General features: G+C 48.7%; 1 protein-coding gene across 1 annotated transcript in view; it reads right to left on the bottom strand.

Moving 5' to 3' along the window:
* Positions 1-1,438: 1,438 nt before the first annotated feature.
* ABCA13 (ATP binding cassette subfamily A member 13) overlaps positions 1,439-21,344 on the bottom strand; it is a 319,855-nt gene continuing 299,949 nt past the window's right edge. The window contains exons 61-63 of the mRNA XM_059397601.1: positions 3,525-3,630; positions 2,178-2,315; positions 1,439-1,534 (exon numbers count right to left, since the gene is read on the bottom strand). Coding sequence (XP_059253584.1) covers positions 1,439-1,534; positions 2,178-2,315; positions 3,525-3,630 — 340 coding nt within the window. The remainder of the gene's footprint in view (positions 1,535-2,177; positions 2,316-3,524; positions 3,631-21,344) is intronic.

The following is a 21,344-nucleotide window of genomic DNA, read 5'->3' as shown; positions in this document are numbered from 1 at the left end:
TGACAGTGAGACTGTTAGAACTGGGGGGGGGGGGGGGGGGGGGGCGGGATCCTAAACCTTAAACTGTAAGAAATCCTAAACCCTAAACCTTAAGAAAGCATAATTCATGGGATTTACGTGGATCAAATCATTCAGCAAAAGTCTCTGTGATTGGCTGAATCCTGACAGGTTAAAAAGATCTCCAGTATCGAATGATATCAGGAAAGACAGATTTCGGTGAAATCCTGCGTTAGTAAAGTAATGTGCTGGCAAAGCGGCTCCTTTGGCCACAAGCTACTATCACTCAAAAATTTAACTAGATAAGGTCAAATTTTAAAATGAAATTAACGCAGCGCTCCATGGTGATTTGAGAAAAGCGTTATTCAGAGAAGGTTGAGAAGTATCTCGTGGCTCAGAAATGTCCAGCTAGAAACTGTTTTCAGTGGTGGTCAAAAGGACTTGACACATTTCGCTCTCAGGTGCAGAATGTGAAGTGTCTCTGGCCAATGTCAAGTGCCACAGCATAGCACTTTATCTCTAAAAATGCTAGAAAAGTCATTCTGAGAATGGCAGAATTGTTAGAAAATTTTAAAGTTAATGTTTATTTCCTACATATGGTACTAATTTTGCAGGTACAATTTCAAGTAACTAGACAGTTTACAGCACTGTTCTTTTTTTTTAGAATTATGATGTTAGTCATCATACATCATTGGTTTTGAAACTAGAATATGCCTCAGAATACCAGGAGGCATTAAGGAAACTGAGAAATGAATTAAAAAGAGAAAACACATCCACATTCTTTTTCTTTCCATCCCTGCCTATATTTAAAATCTATGAAAATCTGGCATAAGTTTTATATACAACATAGAGTATCCAGTTCAACTGACTTAATTTTGCTAAAGTGTTTGCTAAAAAGCTCCGCATTCCAATTTTTTAAAGAAACATCTTTTGTGTGAAAGAAGTGGCAATTTTTATATGTCTTCCCATATAATATCCAGTATTACAAAAAACCTCTTGATCTCTTATCTGATGATGAAAGAGGACAGAAACAGGAAACAGTATGTGGTACTATTTCCTAAATAAACCAGTTAGGAAAGTTACCAGCCCTGGCCACCTCGGTTTCCTTAAAAGTACAGTGGAGTGTTCGGGAATGGCCAGCCTTTGACAGCTCCAAATGTCTCAGGTTGGACTCTGGGTTCACTTGCACCCATGTCATGAAGGATCTGTCATGTCTCCCCCACCCCAGTTGTCAGAGGGATTAGCCATGTGGGAGGAACTTTCCAAAAGTCTACAGAAACAATCTTCCAGCCGGCAGGTTATGAGTTAACCAACAGCTTCAAAGAGGAAAGGAAGAGAGAAGGGGTCCGACCACATGGAGCCTGACTCCCAGCTCCTCCGAGGTGATAAATTGGAATAAAAGACAAGGTATTATTCCTCTTAGAAACATCCCCTTAGGTCCTTAGACAGGCAGGTGAGGGGGCTGGTAAGAGCCAGTGGGGGCAGCCGCGCTAGATGGTGAAGATTTCGGTAGCTCAGTAGCAAAATTAATAAATACCTGAAAGAAATGATGAAAATCATTATGAACCTGTGAGGACACCAGACCTTCTCTTCTCAACTGTTGCACAAAGGGACATCTCCTCCAAGTGCTGCCCAACTTTTCAAAAAAAAAAAAAAAAAACAAACCCACAAAGCTTTCATTCATACCACCCATTTGGAAACCTCCATAAACAGGAAAATCCTTTGAGGATGCAGCTCAATGTAGGGATGGTCACTAAGCCACCTGGAAATCAGGATGCCTTGAGCATATGGCTTAAGAATGAAGGTGGCATTTAATTCTATCTTCTGGCACTCAGTTCACTTTGCTTCCCAAAGTGAGCAATGGCTCAGCTATGGTGCAGTCCCCTTAGACATTGGGGCGGGGGAGCCAAACGAAGAAGGGAAGGTTAATGGGGCATGGCTTGCCCAGTGAATGCCCAGTGTAAGTGTGGACAGATGGGAGCCCTGCCGACCACATACCTTGAGTGGACAGCAGACAGGAAACAGACCTCCTCACTCTCACTGTCTTATTCAGTAAAGCCAGTGATTAATTTAAGGAAAAGACAACCTCAAGAAGTCATCTGGCTCATTTTAAAATTGGCTGTGGGAGGCCTCGAGCCCACACTGAAATGCAGACGGCCAAAGCATTCCCAGTACCATACCTGTTCCAAAGTGGTTGGGTTGATGGAGTAGTGTTTGATATGCAGCAAGGTCTTGTTGTTCTCTAGAACGCGAAACAGGTCTGCTAAGCATTCCCACTGTTTCGGAACATGGTATTCCAACAAATTCAGACGCTGCCCCTAAAAACCAAAAACAAATTGTAAATTGCATCACATGATGAGCAATCAGTAAGATGGACCACACTGCACTTAAGTGATAAATAAATTATCATTTCTTCAAACCACACGTCTCCATAGCAGCGGGAGGGTGGGTCGGGTCTGAGGGTCTCCATTGCACACGTGGAGATGGTGACACAGCTGGTACGTGGTCCTCCTCATGCCTGCATGGCTCTGTCATCCCTCGTACATCCCCACCCTGCCACAGCATGTGGAAGCCCTCCCTGGGGGTAAGAAGGTGCCTTGCCCTACTGAGAAAGAAGGAGGAATTTACGGTGGAGGCATGGTCGCACCTGACCCTCACTCGGGTTTTAAGCAGAGCTCCCTGCTGTCCTCCCCGTGAGCTAGCAAGCAGCTCTTGGTAAGAGAGGAAATCTTCCACCCTCTTTTCACATGTGCAAGGGACTCTCAGCAGGGGTGTTACTGGAAGTCTGGAAGAGACCCTGAGCATGAATGCCTGGTCTCGTACAGCATGCTTCTTACCAAGGCGGGGGGTTACTCCGTGACTCTCGTTGGAATTCACAGGTGATAGGTGATAGGTGATACACCCTATGTATGACCCACTGGAATCGCATAGTTATCCAAGATCCTGTGGACGGGTGGTGCTTCTAAAATGTTAATGTGCGTAGGTGTCCCCTGGTCCCCTTCTTAAAGGCAGGTTTGGATTCAGGAGGTTGGGGCCTGAGATCTTGTAGGTTGAAGCAGCTCCCCGGGGAAGGAGATGCTGCTACTCCAGGCATCACACTTTGCATCTAGTAGAGGATTAGGGTCCCAAGCGCAGGGCATTCGTTGTAAAGTAAAGCTGAAATCAGCAAGTCTAGAAACCCAAGAGCCAACACCTGGAAGGCATTACCTTCTGCAATCTTCCTTCCTGAACAAATCAAGCCATGCAAGAGGGCTGTGCCCACAGGTCGTGGGGGTATGTAATCACGGTCCACTCGGGGACTCCCAACAAAGCAGTCAGACAGGCATGGTGTCCAGACTCACGGCAGCCAAGCGATATCCACTGGCCATGCTATTGTGAGTGGGGACGTGTGGCCTGTGCTTTGCAGACAGGCCACACAGCAGGCACTATCTCTTAACCACGCAGAATTAAAACAGGGAAAAGGACAAACACACTCATCTGATTTCTCAGGCTGAAAACAAAGGAGGAATGCAGGATTTTAGTGCTACCTTAAACTGGATCCCTGGAAAATGGAGCTTCAAGCAGTCCGAAATCGCGTTGTGCCGATTTGTTTCCTGACTGAGCCAAATCTTCACTGAATACCCATCACCAAACCTGGAAGTCAGATGAAATTGAAACACGGTCACAGCTGTTCGGACCTAAGAGGGGAAATTCTGAGTCCATGTCCCGTAAGGAAACGGTAAAGGAAAGCAAGTATTCCAAACCGATGGGAGAGTCTGGACTTTCAACAATGCTTAGCGAAATAAGTCAAGCAGAGAAAGACAACTATCATATGATCTCCCTGATATGAGGAAGTGGAGATGCAACATGGGGGCTTAAGTGGGTAGGAGAAGAATCAATGAAACAAGATGGGATTGGGAGGGAGACAAACCATAAATGACTCTTAATCTCACAAAACAAACTGAGGGTTGCTGGGGGGAGGGGGGTTGGGAGAAGGGGGTGGGGTTATGGACATTGGGGAGGGTATGTGCTTTGGTGAGTGCTGTGAAGTCTGTAAACCTGGTGATTCACAGACCTGTACCCCTGGGGATAAAAATATATGTTTATAAAAAAAAAAACTCTACAGAGAAAAAGCAAAAAAAAAAAAAAATGCAATACTCAGACGTCAGAACTCAGTTACGCAGTTTTCTGTAACCCACCGACACAGATACGGATTTATCTTTAAAACACAAAATCAGCAGATCCTGGCTTCAATCTCTGTCAGTAAAAGACGGAGGCTGAATGCACACCAAAAGCAACGCGCTGAGTTCAAGAAGCGGAACCCGGGCCAGGACCGACCCCTGAGAAGCATAGCGGCTCCCAGGTCCCTGAGGATTACGTGTGGCAGCGGAGAGGGGACAGGGGTGCAGAAGGAATGAGCAGCATATAAAGCGGATCTCCCACCTGGACCCAGACCCAGCAGGTGCAGGGACAATGGGGGAAGCTGGTCTGAGGGGTGCGGTCCCCCCCCATTGTGGAGCTGTGGACAAATGACCACATGTGAGGTGACAGTCACACCGCAGAGCGATCTCAGGGCCACCTGCAAGAACTTAAGGGGCTTCCAAAAACTGTTATTCTACTGCCTGTCCCAGGTGCCTAGCTTGGTGCGGAGCACATAATAGCATCTCAGTAAAGACCCGTGAGAATAAAAACAAAGACATAAACACATCATGATGACAGAAGTTTGTGTCAGTTTTGCTCATTAACACATCTACCCCAGGTACCTAGAGCTAATAACTATGAGTCAAATGATCCAGTGAATGAAAAGAACGGATCCCATTCCCAGACCTTTACAAGCACCCTCATTTACTTCAGCATTCCACACATGGACACGGGAATCCATCTGGTGCAGGAGGAGGCCCAAGATAACGTGACTTTGCTCACTGACTCGAAGCACCCCGAGATCCTAGTCCGGGTTCTGATTTTTGCTCCTCCCCCGATTTCAAATTTCCTCCAGATGTGAGTGTGGCCCCAACCTCTCCCGTCATTCAGGGCTGATGGTCTCAAATCCATTCGTGGCCGAGAGGTTGTTGATGAGGTTGACAAAATATGGATGGAAACAGGCAGAGAAGCCTCCTGGGGCTTCTCCTGCACTGCGTGGAGGAGTCTCTGACGGAGGTGTGTGTCTTGGCCACTCCTCTGCTCAGCCGCAGGACCTCCACACTGAGCTGCCCACCAACCTGGCCCATCCAACCCCACCTTCACCACGGCCTCCCACGTCGGTGTGTGTTTCCACGTCTCAGGTGGGGAGGCCCTGAGGTCTGGACGGCTGCAGGCACGTGGGTTTGCAGAGCCGTGGGTTCCGTCTGCCATGTGAAGCTGTATCCTGGGGGCACAGGAGAGCACGGAGCGTATTTCTGGTCTGATGGTCATGACGTCTGACAGCGTGTGCTGCCGGTGCTGGGCCTGGCTGGCCGGCCGGGTTGGAAAGCTTCCCCTCCCTCCACGTACCAGACGTGGGACTCGGGAGTCACTACTGTCTGATAAGGATGCTAGGCGACGGCATGATTTCCTTGGAACTTCTCCGGGGCCACGTCTGGCACTAAGCGAGGCAGTGAACAGATACCCAGGCCAATTTGTTTTCAGCGCAGGCTACGATCCAAATGAAAGAACCCTTTGCTCTGGCGTGAAGCAGCTCACATTTCTTCAGCAAACAGATGAAAGCAGGTGAGCCAACGAGAGCGGGGGTCAGAGCACGCACGACAGGAGGCACCAAGGTGGGAGGGACAGCGTGCACGGACGACCTCACTTCCTACGCATGGGAGGTCCCCACGCACCGCTGCGCAGGGTGCAGCCCCGTCGGCATACTTTGCTTATCCATTTTTAAAAATTCACGCTAAATTCCAATCACTATCTAATGAAGTCTACTATGAGCATATACATACTAATTTTTTAAAATTCTCTCAGAATGAAGTTTCATTGGCACTAAGCGACGTCAGGCTTTGCTCTAGACAACTTGAATTATGAAGCTCTTCGAGGAAAGGAGAACACGTGCAGGAAAACGTTCCTGGGAGAGGCTGGCTTGTGTGTCAGGACGTCTCTGGAGTAGTCAACGAGACCCCTGGACAGAGAGTTACAAAACCAGGTCATGACTGGGAGAATCTCTGCAGGTCAGTGAATTCGTGCATAATGCAGGAATCTAATTTACGGCAGCTTTGCTTTCTCCTTTCTGCCTGTCACCTGTACACTCAAGCCATGATCTAACTTCCGTCAGGGATTTCTTTGATTCGTGCACTTTCCAGTCTAAAAGCTTTCAAAGCAGCCAAAGATCCTTCGTCTATGCGTGCGGTCACTACACTGACACGGCTCACCACCGTGCCCCCGCCATGCGCACAGCCGGCAATCACGGAAAGAGAAATGAATGGCGTTATCTGCTCACAGAAGTGCCTGTAACCTTCATTTGGCCGCTGTCCAGGATAGAGTTTGGTCCACATACACTGAAAGTCATCTGCGTCACTAGTGTTCAAGCAAGGACAAGCAGTGTGTCAGTGGGAGACACACATGAGAATAAAAACAAAGACATAAACACATCATGATGACAGAAGTTTGTGTCAGTTTTGCTCATTAACACATCAGATGTCAGCGAGCGGGGAGCAAGCGAGGAGAGTGGGAGGCAGGCGGCTGGCTGTGAGAGCACCCGACTGAGCCGGACACTGCCGCGTCTCCTCGTCAGGGTCCAAGAGATGATCCTGTCCACAGAAGTCGCGAGCATGGGGCACACGGGTTCCGTCGTGAAGCACTGAGCACAGATGCCCTGTTCTGTCCCCAAGGACCTCGAGGCTGCTATGTCGGTCCCTCTTTTACAAAAGTGAAATGAGATAGCCTGGAGGTTGGGTGACATGCTCAATTGACACAGCGGCCAAGGAACAGAGGACAGCATGGCCCAACTGTGGTCAGCGGAGTGCCAACACGGCACAGGGCGGGGTCCTGTGTCATGGTCCACACACTTGCCTTCTTCCGACCTCCACCTTCTCGCCAAGTATCCTGTGTCCACAGAACATGACAGATGGCACTGCCTCTTCATAAAAGGTGGAACTGGGAGACGCAAAGAGTCTGGAGACTGGTCACTGTCACGCCGCTCCTTCTGGCAGAGGTGCAACACAGCAGGCTGCCTTACTCCAAAACCAGTCCCTTCATCACGGCTGCCTTTCTTACTTCAGCCCCAGTCAAGTTTGGTCCAGAAAACATTCTCATCCCTGCCTGCACTGATCAGAATGGTTGCAAGGAGAGCGGGTCGAAGTTATCTCAGCAGCTGGTGCCCGAGCTTCTCCTGGGGGACAAATGGTCCTGGCAAAGACCCTCCACAGCCTTCTGAGTTTACAAGCAGCATCTCAGTGGGTCAGAGACACAGCCTCACAGTAAAGAGAAGCTTGGCCCGCGTTGACACACCTCTGTCCATGAAGCTCTCCTCTACGGCCAGAGTGTCACTTTCCAAATTGATTCTGCCGGGTGAAGACCCCACTGAGCTCCTGGGGATCAGGGTGCCCTTCCCTTGTGCACGCAGGGGTACAGAGCAGCCCTCTCGCCCACTGGATGTCACAGCAGAGCCCCCATTTGATGAATCACCGGTGCATTAAGTCCCTTGTTAGAATCTGATGACCTAACAACAGGATTGCTCTCTTCTCCCATTAGCAAAAATGGACTTACATTTCTATCGCTTTTTCCTTTCTTCTTAGAATAATGAAAGGGACCATTGGAGGCGTGCAGCAACAGCCACATTGGCAGGAGGGAGAGAAGTGGCCTCATCTCTGACACGATAGCATTTTACCCGACAATCAAGAACCATGCAACGTTTTGTTTTCAGCGGGTGGGGGTGGGTAGTGTGCAGTGAGGTCACAGCTGTAAGACTGACTCTCTCATTCGGTCTCCCATGTGTTTTCATGATCTCTGAATGCCTTCCTTCATTTCAGAAAGACTCCAGAATCTAGGTAGATAAACCATGCCTTTTGTCAAGCTGACAATGGTATGAGAGATTGTCTACATTTCTCCATTCTGACAAATAGGCATTTCTTCCTTATTTCCCTTATCATTTCTAAAGAGAAAGTTGGACTGTAAATGGAGCCATTATCCACCAAGCTGAAATCCCCACACCATGGTTTCCATGTTGAGTAATGGAAGACGATGTCTGCTTGAAGCAGAAGGATCTGAAAAATGTCTTCATTGTTGAAATGAGTTATGTGTGTGATTCTGATCAACAGAGTTACAGAAATCCTCCAACAGGCAAGAAAAGCAAGCGTCTCTAAGACAGCCACCAACATTATTTCAGTGAGCAGGGTGGGTCAGTTTCCAATTAGTATTTTCTTTCTGTGGTTCCAAAAGCCACAAACAAACAGAGAATAGACAGAAAGGAATTCATGTGGTCTTACCGCTCTTCAAGGCTCCAAGCACGGCCCCATTAAATCTCCATAAGAGAACAAAGATCCTAAAATGAAAATCCTATTGGGGCACCTAGGGGTCTCAGTAATCAAGTGTCTGCCTTTGGCTCAGCTCATGGTCCCAGGGTCCTGGGATCAAGTCCTGAATCGGGCTCCTTACTCAGCGGGGAGTCTGCTTCTCCCTCTCCCTCTGCTGTTCCCCTTCCTTGTGCTTTCTCTCTCTCAAGCCAATTGATAAAATCCTCAAATTAAAAAAAAAAAGAAAGAGGAAAGAAAGAAAGAAAGAAAGAAGAAAATCTTACGAAGTGGCACATTGTCCTAAAGGAAATAAAATCCAATGCTGATTATCAAAGAGAATGAAATTTCTGTGGGTCGGGTGTCCGTCCATCTGGGGTGACATAAATACTGGAAGGGTAAGGGAGGTTTCTAGCAGATAAACCGATGTCCTGCCACATCCAGTGTCGTACTGTGGCCACCACTGGAGCTCTCGCTGCTGTAAGAGGCCACCCAGCTGGTGTCACAGCCACAGGCACCTGGAAAGGCAGTGGGGACAGATGCAGCCATGTTCCTCCCGGTTTGTCTTCGTGAGCTCAGCAACGGAATTAAGCAAACGCTCCAGGGAAACAACCGGGCTGGTTTGGGCCCCGAGGCCATGCCAGGTGAGACGTGGGGGAGGAGGACCACACCACCATTAGCAGGGGAGCCTTCCCAGCCAGACCCCTGCCCTGCTGGCCCCCATACAGAGAGCACGGCCGAGGAGGGGATGGTTCCACTGCAGACACACCAGCAAACGCACTTCTCTGTGGGGCTGTGATTTTGGGGGGCGGGGGAGCGGCCTTCTGGGAATGCTTCTCCACATTCAGTTTCAGAGGATTCCCAAATAGTCCCTAATGATTCCAGCTACCCCATGTAGCACAGCCTCTAAAACAATAACAGAAGGATCAGAAAGATGAATGTCTTTCTTAGCAGAGAGGAACGGCTCTCAGGAGCAGCCTCCCTCTCTTTGCTGAGAAGACCTCTCAGGCGGACAGATTCTGGGCAAAAGTCCCTGGTGCCAAAATATGGCTGGGACTTCCGCGTGGGACCCCAGGGCGGGCCCATGTCAGTAGCCTGGAGAGGCAGGAGAGCCAGCAGTCGATGGTACAGGGTGGGCTAGGTGGACTGAAAGTTCTGCGGCACCCCCCCTCCCAGCTTCACATTCCACGGACATCAGGAAAGTGACTGAGGTCAGAGAATACTTCCGAGAACGATGCCGGGGGTGCTGCGGACAATAGAGGGGCCACCGCAGGACTGACCTGGCTTCCACACCAGGCAGCAGGTGCTTGGGTAGGACTCTCCAGGGGCAAAGGGCACAGGGATGACCTAATGTGCCAGGAATCGACAGAACCCCCGAGGGCATCAAAGCAGACAAATCTTCCTAAGTCTATCATGAGCAGGGAAGACTCCAGGGAGGAAGCATCAAAACACTATTTTCCTAGTATTTCTCTGGATCCCTAGAATAACAGATCGAAACCCAGATGGTCTATAACAAAGCGCGTGCCAGCGGGGGCCGGCTTCTCATGACGCAGCTCGAGGAGGTCGGTACGCAAGGCAACTCCCCGGATACCCTGTAAACAACCTGTTGCAGGGATTTCCTAGACGGACCCTCATCCAAACACTGGTACCTCCCCTCAGGGAGTGTCATTTAATCACTCAAATGTGCTTTTATAAGCAAGTACATTAAACTATAAACAGGTACGCGAGCGGGAGGGAAGCAGGGGCATTAGGAAACCAGATGTTCACGAAAGCCTCAGAACAATTAGCGTGAACACTCCATTGTAAGGTGACAGTCATTCTGGGTATCGGTGTAAGACCAGCAGGAAGTGGATGTAAGCAGATGCTTCTGAAAACGGATGGCCAGACTTCAGGCAGGATGGTGTGAAAAGTTCCACAAACCTGTTGCCTAGCAAAAACGATAATAACTATCAAAGGCAGCATTTAAAATCTCTGGAAATGGTCATTAGGGCATACAGGAAGTCAAAGAAGATACATTTAAAAAGACGAGGGGACGCCTGGGTGGCTCCATCAGTCAAACATCTGACACTTGGTTTCAGCTCAGTTCATGATCTCAGGTCATGCACTCAGCACAGAAACTGCTTGAGATTCTCTCTCTCTCTCTCTCTCCCTCTGCCCCTCCCCCTGATCACCCTTTTTCTCCAAAATAAATAAATAGGATCCAAAAAAAAGCCCTTATTTGATTGGATTAGACTGTGGACCAATCTGTGTCCTAAGACATAGTCGAAACCAATAGAACAGTCGGTCCACAATCAGTGATGCTAACAGCTGACTGTGGGCATGTGGGCAAGGGGTGAGGTGGAGAGCTCTGCCCAAGGCGCCACCACCCACACTCCGGGGGACCGTGGGCACACCCCAGGCTGCCCGCTGAGGAGCAGAGTGGAAAATTCACCTTGTAGTGCGGCAGAAACAGGTCCACTAAAACTATCCAAGCAGTCACTAAACACAGAATCAAGCAGAAAACCACAACAAGCCCCAGTGGCGGGAGGCCCGAGTCCAGAATTGCAGCAATACATCCTCAAAACTCCCAGTTTCCAATAAAAAATGATGACACATATACGGAAACAGGAAAGAATGACCCATATGCCAGGAAAGAAAGTAAAACAGGAACTGCTTGTGAAAGCAGCCAGATGTTGGATTAACAAAGACGACAAAGTAGCAATGATAAATGTATCCAAAGAATCCAAAGAAACCATGATTAAAGAAGCCCAAAGAAGGTATGATGCTAGTGTCCCATGGACCAGAGGCAGAAATGATGAAAAAGGCCCACATGGAGATTCTTGGTTAAATAATAGAACTGAAATAAAGAAGCTCAAGAGTTTGACTCTGCAAAGGGAAGAATTAGTAAGCTTGAAGATAGATTGATGGAGATGATGTGACCCAACAAGAAAAATGAGCAGAGCCTCACAGAAGTGTAGGACGCCATAAACAAGATTAACAGTTGACTTCTCATCAGAAATACTGGGGACCAGAATCCATTTAACTGTTACCATTTAGTAATATTTAAGCATCTAAACTTCTAAAACACACACACACACACACACACACCCCAAAACATTGCCAACCAAGAATCTTATGTCCAGAAATGTTATTTTTCAAAATGAAGGCAAAATGAAAATATTTTGTGATAAAAACAGAGAGAACTGGAAGACCCACCATCCAAGAAATACCAAACACTCATTTCAGCCTGTAAGTAGGTGACCTCCAGACAGTAATTCAAACCCACATGAGAAAACAGACAGTATGAGTAAAGGTAACGATCCAATTACAACAGACAGTACAAATGCACATCTTTTCTCCTTTCCGCTCTTAGGTGAGTGTAGAAGCAAGCATAGTAATGATACACAGCTGTATTATTGGGCCTATGACATACAGAAATGTAATAAACTTGCCAGTAACAGCCCAAAGGAGGTGAGAGAAGGCAAAGCTGTGTCCGAGGAAGAAAAGGGCTCCAGATGGTAACTTCGATCCACAGGAAAAAAGGACGAGAACCAGAAATGTTACATAAGGAAGTTAATAAAACAAAGGCTGTAAATATATACTTGCTCTCCTTTAAAAGACATAAAAATTAAATGAGTCATAATGACAGCAACCTATTCTTAGTTGGTAACACTGATAAATGCTACGTCTCTCACATAATACCGAAAGGCAGGCAAGTGATCTTGAACATTTTCACATCTCACTGGAACTAGGTTATCTTAAACATGAAGTTTATTGTGACGAGTCAGGATGTATCTGGCAAGCCCTGGGGCATCCATTAAGGATATAACAAAAAATATAACTATACGGGAAAAATCATTAAGAAATTAAGACTCTGTTAGAAAATACCAGGAAATACTCACTTCATGCAAAAAAAAAAAAAAAAAGCAATAAAGGAGAAACAGCTAAAGGAAAGCAACATAAGACTTACAGAAAGCAAAGGTGAAAGTGCAAACCTAGCTAATGACAGTATTCCAATTCTATCTATAATCCATAACCAATAATAATATTAAATGTGAATGGATTAAATGATCCAAATAAAAAGCAGAGATCGTGAGACCAGAAAAGACCCCAAAATATGCCACATATGACATATGGGAGATACACTTCGAATTCTTAGATGCAGAGAGACTGGAAGTAAAAGAACAGAAAAAGATGTATCATACGAACGGGTAAATAAATCTCCCAAATCCTGGCCCACCTCTGGCAACCACCAGTTTATTTTCTGTATCCACAGAAAATAAAATAAGGAAATTAGGAAAGGAATTTTCTTTCCTTCTTTCCTCCCTTTCTTCCTTTAAGATTCCACATATTAGTGATATCATATAGTTTTTATCTTTCTCTGTGTGACTTAATTCTTAAAAAAAAGAAAAAATGTTTTAATTATTTATTTAGAAAGAGCAAAAGCAAGAGAGATCACAGAGGGAGAAGGAGAAGCAGATTCACCACCAAGTGGAGAACCCGCCAAGTCCTTTACCCCAGGACCCTGAGATCATGACCTGAGCCAAGGGCAGATGCTGAACCGACTGAGCCAAGTAGGCACCACTCCTGTCTGACTTATTTCACTCAGCATAATGCTCTTGTGGTCCATCTCTGTTGTCACAAATGAAAGATTTTGTTCTTTTTATGGCTGAGTAATATTCTAGTGTGGTTTTGTGTATGTGCATGAGTGTGTGCATGCAGACCACATCTTCATCATCCACTCATACACCAGTGGACAGCTGGGCTGCTTCCATGCCTCGGCTGCTATAAACAGTGCTGCAGTGAACATGGGTGCAGGTATGTTCAAGTAGTGATTTTATTTCCTTTGGGGAGATACCCAGCAGTGAGACTGCCGGATCATAACTTTTTGAGGAACCTCCATACTATTTTCCAGAGTGGCCACCCCAGCTTGCATTCCCACCAATGGTGCACGAAGGCCCCCTTTCTCCTCCTCACCAACACCTGCTGTTTCCTGTGCTGTTGATTTCAGCCCTTCTGACAGGTGTGAGGTGGTATCTCATTGCGCATTTGAGTTGCATTTCCCTGATGATGATGATGTGGATCATTTTCTCATGTGTCTGTCGGCCACCCGGATACCTTCTTTGGAGAAATATTCCAAATATGGTTCCGACCTAACAGGAGTCCATCCCCTGGTGAGGCTGTCTTCTCAACCCCAGGCTGCATTTGCGATCAGAATTCATGATCCCGTTGTTTATGGTGGAGCATTAGAAAGGCACGTTTTTTGCTTTCTGGGTTGCACATTAATTGTCAGCAGACCAGCAGGCATTGGTGCTGAATGTAGCCATCCAGCAGAGAAGGTGACAGGGACTATTACCAGGGCCATGGCTGCAATTAGGTCCAAATCACACACCTGGAAGTTCCTGCTAGTAGAGAGATGCTGAGTACAGACAGAGCCCAATCTCTAAGGCAGCAAACCAAGTGTGGTTGATGCAGAGTGTTTTTAGAAAAAGCAGGCTTCACCCTGTCTGGAGTTAAGTGGGAACTGAATGAAAGTCAACCAAAAGTGTTGATTATTATTGTTAGTACTGGTTGTTTGTTCAGTTAGACAGAACCCAAGGGCTGTCATAGTCAGATTCCTTTTTCACGTCCAGCTGTGCCCACCTGATGGGACAGACTGCCATGTGCAGAAACTCGACCTTCATTCACTCGTTCCCTTACTCTTTGTTCAACAAACACGTTGAGCGTGTATCACAGACCAGGCACTGTCCCAAATATCAGGCACCCAGAAATAAACAAACAGAAAGGCCTCCTCCCAAGAGAGCTTCCATTCCACTGGGAAGAGGCTGAAAACAATCCGGTAAACAAATTAACACTGCAATATGTGCCAAGGTGTATCCATCTGTTCAGATTCGTGTATGAGTGACAGAAAACTCTGAGGAGGAGGGACATTAGCAGGCTGAAAGTCTGATGTCAGACAGCTCAGAAAGGGTAAGTCACTCATCTGGCTCCTTCTGTCCCTACTCCTCTGCTCACTGGCCTCCATCATGGAGGCTACCTCATGCTCCAAGATGGCTGCTTCGTCTCTAACCATCACAAGGGAGGGAGGGAGGAAGGGGCACAGAAAGTGATGTCCCTCCCTATGAATCCATACCCTTGAAGCTGCAGGCCCCTCTCCTGTTTTATCTCTTTGGCCCCTCTGCAGCAGGTCCTCACAGCTGGGAAATGCATGGCCAAATGCCCAGCTAATATCTGGGGTGACTTACACTTCTACAAATGGGCATGGTCTCTCTCTTGGTGCACTCGGTCAGGGCCAGTGACCCACACACATAAAGGTCAATGCAGCCCACTATGGAAATTGTCCTAAGCCTGGGGAAAAAGATATTGGCGGCACAGTTGAATGAAGTCATCTAACACTACCGGGTTTTTCTGGAGCACGAGGGTCTTGACATCTGGTGGGGAAGAGACCATGCCATTGTTGTCTCTCGTAAGACCAGCATTCACCCCATGTGTACCCACGAGCAGAATCACAATATGAACCTGAACCTGAACCCGTGAAACAATGTCTCAAACACTTCTACTTCCCACCTTCTCTACCTGAGTGTTCTTATCAGATTGTATTAGAAAGGGAAAGTGGAGTGTCCCCTTTGGTGAAGTGACCACTCTGGATGACATTGGTCATGACCCGAATTTCCAAGACCAGAGGCATCCAGCTGAGATGTCCAGCACAAGAACGTCAGGTGGCCCAGAAACCCTTCCTGGGGAACCACATCAGAGCAATGTGGATTGTATTCTTGTGACGTGATGCTATGAAAGCAAATGGAAAGACAATGCTGTGCATCATCGTGAGGACACATGCCGAGGGAGTAAAAGCCAGCAATCGCCTTTCTCTGAAAAGAGCCCTGTATGGTAAAGGCAGTTAATTCAGGGGTGGGCAAAAGCAGCTGAATTCAATGATGCCTGAACACAAAGCAAAATGCAGGATAGAATTCAGCGGCCCGTCATCCCACAGCTGCACGCCATGGCAGAAATCATCACACGGGAGTGTGTGCAAACTTCCCTCCCCATTTATGACAGTGACATAAGCGTATTCAATTATCTGTTTCATTTTTAAATTTTTAAACCAGTTTATTATTGGGTGGTGTCATCTTAATCTAAGCTTTGATAGTGGTAGCAATGTTTTCTAGAAGCATTAAGTCAAAGCTGCCACACTGAGCATACGGTGTCATTGAAGGTGACGTGTTAATTTTCAGCCAGCCAGATGGCGGTAGCTTCAGACCTCCACCATCACAATGCCTTCTTCCATTTCTTAGAGAAAAACCTACAAACAAAATTTCCGGAGTACCCTCTACATTCTGAGTAAAACGGCTATATACCTTATTGATGGCAGCCTCCTTCAAAATTGATTCCCTTATTACTTTTGATTCCTGAAGTCTTCAACTTGGATGACTCAAGAAAATAAAAGATCTCAGGGTGACTGAGTGGTTCAGTTGGTTAAGCCTCTGCCTTTAGCTCAGATCACGATCTCAGGATCCTGGGCTCGAGCCCCACATCGGGCTCCCTGCTCAGTGGGGAGCCTGCTTCTCCCTCTGCCCCTCACCCCACTCATGCTCTCTCTTTTGCTCACTGTCCCTCTCAAATAAAGTCTCAAAAAATACAAAGAAAAGTTCCCATAATCTTGAGGATTTTATTTCTAAAGCTTTTGTTTTGTTTTGTTTTGAATACATCAATAGCCTCATCCTCCTTCCCCACTAAGAAATCGGCCTGGCAAACTTCCAACCTCAAGGCTTCAGAAGCATGATTGATTTCCCCCACACTAGGGAGGACTTCTTTTACACTCAGACCTAATTTTCTGCTTTAGTCAGTCCCAGGGTAGGGGAAAGCAAACAGGTGCCATAGGCCGATGTGGCTGGTTCCCGCCAGGTGGGTCGTGAACATGCTCACAGCCCGCTGGGTCTCAGGACGCCCTCCGGGTAGCCCTGGAGAGAATCTGGGGATGCATCCCCAGTTCCTGGGGACCGAAGTGTCAGTGCCCCAGAGCATGGGGCATCCCCAGAGCCATTCCTGGCCATCAGGAGGCCTCCCCTGCATTCCAGCTCCTCTTTGTACACACACACATACACACACACACACACACACACACACACGTCCATCCATGCGTGCACACACACAGTAATGGCTCCCATAAGAGCATACACTTTTCAACCTAATGAGCTATGCCCATCTGAGGAAAGAATCCAATCAGGAGCATGATAGACTGTAGACAGCCCCCCAACATCTTGTCCCTTGCCTTATCCCTCAGCAGAAACTTTATTTAAGTGGCAAAATGCCCAGCTAAATTCTACATTTCTTGGGCTTCCTAGTAACCAGGGCAACTGACAAAACAAAAGCACAAGTGGGTGGGTAGGGCTTACAGACAGCTTGTCTTTCCCGCTCCCTCTTGTTTGTTGCCTAGAACGAGGATGTGATGGGTGGAGCTTCAGCAGCCATTCTGGGACCAAGAAGACTGTAAAGACTTAAGCCACTGAACCAGTGCCAAAACCAGGTACTTCTGGACTTTTATTGCATGTAAAAAGTGAACATGCCTCAGTCAATGGATATACTTACATCAGCGTGTCTGATGTTCTGTTACTAAGAGATGGACATAGTTCATAACTGAAACAGAATATCAAAGATAGGAGAGAAGAGAAAATCCCCCAGATGAAGGTCTCAAAAGGAAAGGAGATCGTGGGATGGTCACACAGGAAGAAGACAAACAGTTGATAAAGAGGCAAATATCCTTCTCAGAAATAGAAACAAAGGCAGAGAAGGGTGAATGGCAGTTAGTGAGCCCACCCTGAGGGGTGGACGGACAAGCGGCTTCTACCATCTCAGGATATTAGAGAGCACTTGTTAAATGAATGGGCATCAGGGCCTTGGCCAGAATGGGGGCGTGGGAACACCGTCCAGAGTTGGGTTGCAGGAGAGATCGGAGCCCCAGCCCCACCACAGCCCCTCTCTGTGGTTACCTAGTGGGGGTTGTCCTGAGAACATACACCACAGAACAAAGCGCATTCAGAAGCCCAAGTTCCAATCCCAGCTCCTCCGCCCACCAGCCAGGAACAGGCTCCACGTTTCTCTGACTCATGTTCTGTACTTGCAGAGGCAGGTAATACCGAGAGCCAGCTCACAGGGGTGCGAGGAGGAGCCAACTAGTTCGTGCACAGAGCACCGAGAACAGGCGCAGATTAAGGCCCGCAGCTGCCATGGCTCCTGACATCACCTCCGGACGCCAGAAGAGCTGTGCCCAGAGCTCTGGCCGGTATGGAAGGGATCACATGTACTGAACGGCCACCAGACGGAAGGAGAGAACTGGGACAGTAGGAGAGGGGGATGGCCGGACACCGGAGAACAGAAAACAAAGGTGGTCCCCGAGAAGGGGCCAGACCTCATGGAGAGCTGCTCCAGCACTGCAGCTCATGGATGCTAATGTCAGAAATGATGACTGTCCGTGGCCAGAGAGCAAAGGGAAGAGGCCAAAAGGGGAGAAGGGCATGTGGCCCGGTTTCCTGAGCCTGAAAGGAGACCGTCCAGAGCACTGGAACAGGGCAGAGGAAAGCCAGAGGTCTCGTCCAGGCTCTGTGGCCACTGAGGACAAACTGGTGTGGGGGGGATGTTTACTGGGGGGGGGGGGGGGCCCCCCAGGAAGAGTGAAGACATCCAGGGTGGGTGTGGTGAAGGCGCTGGGGAAGGAGGGAGGCTGAGGCAGCATCTGAGCCGTCTTTGAGGACCTCATGGCCAGCAAGAGGCACGCGGCTGACACGGGGTAGGGACACAACTTCTCAAGTCTAAGAGGCCGGAGGTCACAGTGGTGGGAGGGAGGCAGGGAGGCATAGGGACGAGGTCAGGGTGTGTGATGGGGTTGGGGAGAAGGCCACTTTACCCAGAGAGGCCTAGGTCCTGACCTCCTGTTCTCTGGACCCCACCTGTCCTTCGGGCCAAGCAGCTCCCAATGTCAGATAAACTTCCCACCTGGCCTCGAAGTGAGATAGGAGGTTGCTAGCTCAGGAGAAGCTGCAGGGAACAGGAAAACCCAGGCCAGAGTCAGGAGAACCCCATAGGTTGTCCAACTAGAAGTCTGTGATTGGCTTCTTCATAGAAATACCAGAGGATGACCACGGTCGCTAACCTTGGACTTGGTTCTTATGAGCAAACAGCATTTTAGTGGTATGTTGGAATTGTACAGTTAGATACAGTGTGTACTGCTGCAGAAATAATGCACAAGATGCTCTAAGAAGTTCTAACAAGGTCCAGAACTTGGGACACCAAGTCAGTAAAGGAGTGAATTAGAGCCTGGCAATGTTCCTCCTCCAGGGAGTGAAAGCCTAGACATCTCAGGACTGTGACTGTCTTCTGCAGGGTGGCTCTCCTGCATTTCCCCGGACAAGGCCTCCAGCACCGGCTCTCAGTGCTCTCAGAGGGCATCTCTGAAAGAGTGAGGAGGTCCCAACGATGCTGGACGATGGGAGACCGTGGTTGTGCTATCCCAGGGCGCAGTGTCCAGCTGGAATGAAGCAGGTTTGAGGAAATGGAGCTGTGCACAGACCGACCCCAGGGCAGGGAGAACACACTTAGATGCCGCAGAAGAGAAGCTGCTCGTGGCTGGGAATGGGAGCGCAGAGGGACGAAAATGCTGAGCACCGGGAAGCCAGGGGAGGGGAGTGTGGAAGAAGGAAGCCTCCAGGTGGGGGGCAGGGCAGCAGGGTGAGGATGGTCAGGGCCAGGGGCGCAGCAGGAAGGAGTGCCTGTGGGAGGCTGGGGCGGGTGTCTCCAGCCCAGAGAGCCCCTTCCCTGCCCTGCCCTACCCTCCACTTGGCTCTGTGAGTCCTCTCCATCCAGCTCCTACAGCTCCTGGCATCAGCTACCCCATGAGGCAGATGCCTCGGAGCCAAAGACAGGCCCAGCGCACCCACCCCTGCATCTCCACAGGGAAACCCCTCATCTGAGCTCAGGAGGGTCTCTTCCAAACGCTGTGTCAGCACGCCTCCCTCACCCCTGCTCCACCCTCACTGTCTCCTCCCTCTTCATGTGAGTCCCAGGTTGATCTTGACCCCTCCTGTCCATAGTGGGGGCCAGCTTTGCGGCTGCTCTGAGACTCAGACTTGCCGGGGCTGAGCTGTGACTTTCAGGCTTCTCCAGGGCAACTGCCACAGAAGCTCCTCCCACCTCCCCCCCCCCCCCCCCCCCAGCGCCTCTAAAGCATCAGCCTCTCTGCATATCGCATGTGGCCTGAGCTAGGTCCTCCTCTACATGTTGCACACTCGCCTGGCCTCACGGTGACCCGTCCCCAGCCAGGGACGCTGGACAGACAGGCTGTGTGATGCCTACAGGGGCAGTAGACAGGGCCCCCCTGCAGGTGCCCAATGGCCCCTCTCACACAGCCCTGGGGCTCAGCACAACATAAGCATAGACCAAAATTCTAGGGTAACCACCTCTCCGGGTCACAACACATGGAGATGCCATCAGACAGCAGGACACCCATGTGGGGGACAGCAGGGCTGAAAGCCAATGTGGGCGTGTCACATCTGCTTAAAGCCCACCGAGGAGGGTGACGTGCCCATGGGCTATGAGCGCAGAGGAGTGGGGAAGGAGCCCACACTCCCCATGCAGGAAGCCCCTCAGCCACAGGGACCTCAGCAGGCACAGATGCTGGGGACTCCTGGGTCCACATCAGGATTAACCCTTCATCTTCCATCTCATATTACAAAAACAGATGTCATCAGTTTATTTGCTGCAGGAAAATACTAGTTTCACAAATCACGTTTTGCAATGAGTTAGGGCAAATCCCCCACGAGCCAGTTCCTGCTTGGTCACTGTAGGGCTCACACATTACTAACATTCCACCTTCAGCCACAGGACGCATTATCAGAACTAAAACCAGGAGCAGGTGAGACACAAACCACCCCGCTGGAGGAGTTCGGTTCCCCTATGCTTCCCCGGGCTGCCTCCTCCAGCCAACTTGCAAAAAGCTGGAGAGAGGAAGGTAGCTAAGCTAAGACATAAATCAGCTAACAATCAGGCATGGGCTATAAAACTTTATGTAAGCATTCATAAAGGTTAGGGAGTGTGAAATATTATTTTTCTTTTGATGACACTTATTAAAGGTGAGCGGAGTACATATTGAGAACAGTTTCCAGCAGGTTGATCTGATAAGTGACCGACCCCACATGGAAGCAGGAGCAGGGTCGGCTGTCCAGGCAGCACCCAGCTCCGAGCCACTGGAAAGTGGATACTCGCTCCCCGGGACAGGACAACAAGCATCCCGTGATATTTGCTCTGTGAAATAAACACATTTCAACTTAATATATAGATATGTTTAACAAACCTCTGCCTGCAAATTCCGACTTCAAAAACACTGGTTAAATGAAAAAAATTCATCAACGTATATTAATAAATTATTCTGTATCAGAAACAAGAGTTAAACAGCAAGTTAAAAGGAAACCAGAAACTGTGAAAATAGTTTAGGTGACCCGAAGTTTCGAAGACTTTAATACTGGTACAGAAACATGCTTGTAGAGATTGACAGCAAAATCATGACGATCCCAAAAAGTCAACAGAAAAGACATGAAAAGACAATCGGCAAGGAAGAAATCTAAGGGGCACACAGGAAAAATCTTCAGTCCTTACGAGTCCAAATGAAAATCAACCACAACAGCCCCGTGTTCCCTCCTGACTCAGAGCAGACCTGTTCCACGGCACGGCAGCGGCAGATAACACAGGCCCCCGATCTACCCTGGACGAGGCCTACAGGGTTGGACAACGGTGTGGAAGGTATTCTGTATCAGCAAGGATGTTTTTGTCCTCTCTCCATCTTGACTGTCACAAAAAGAGTGCCTGTCCTCCCGGAGGAAGCCATGAACGTGGCGGGGAATGGCTGGGTCCGTGTGCATCCCGCCCACCCTCACCTCCTCAGCCCTTGTCTCCCTTCCCAGGCGGCAAGGG

Source organism: Mustela nigripes, chromosome 4 (genome assembly GCF_022355385.1).
Source record: "Mustela nigripes isolate SB6536 chromosome 4, MUSNIG.SB6536, whole genome shotgun sequence".
Taxonomy (NCBI): Eukaryota; Metazoa; Chordata; class Mammalia; order Carnivora; family Mustelidae; genus Mustela; species Mustela nigripes.
This window is presented reverse-complemented; position numbering and strand designations above follow the sequence as displayed.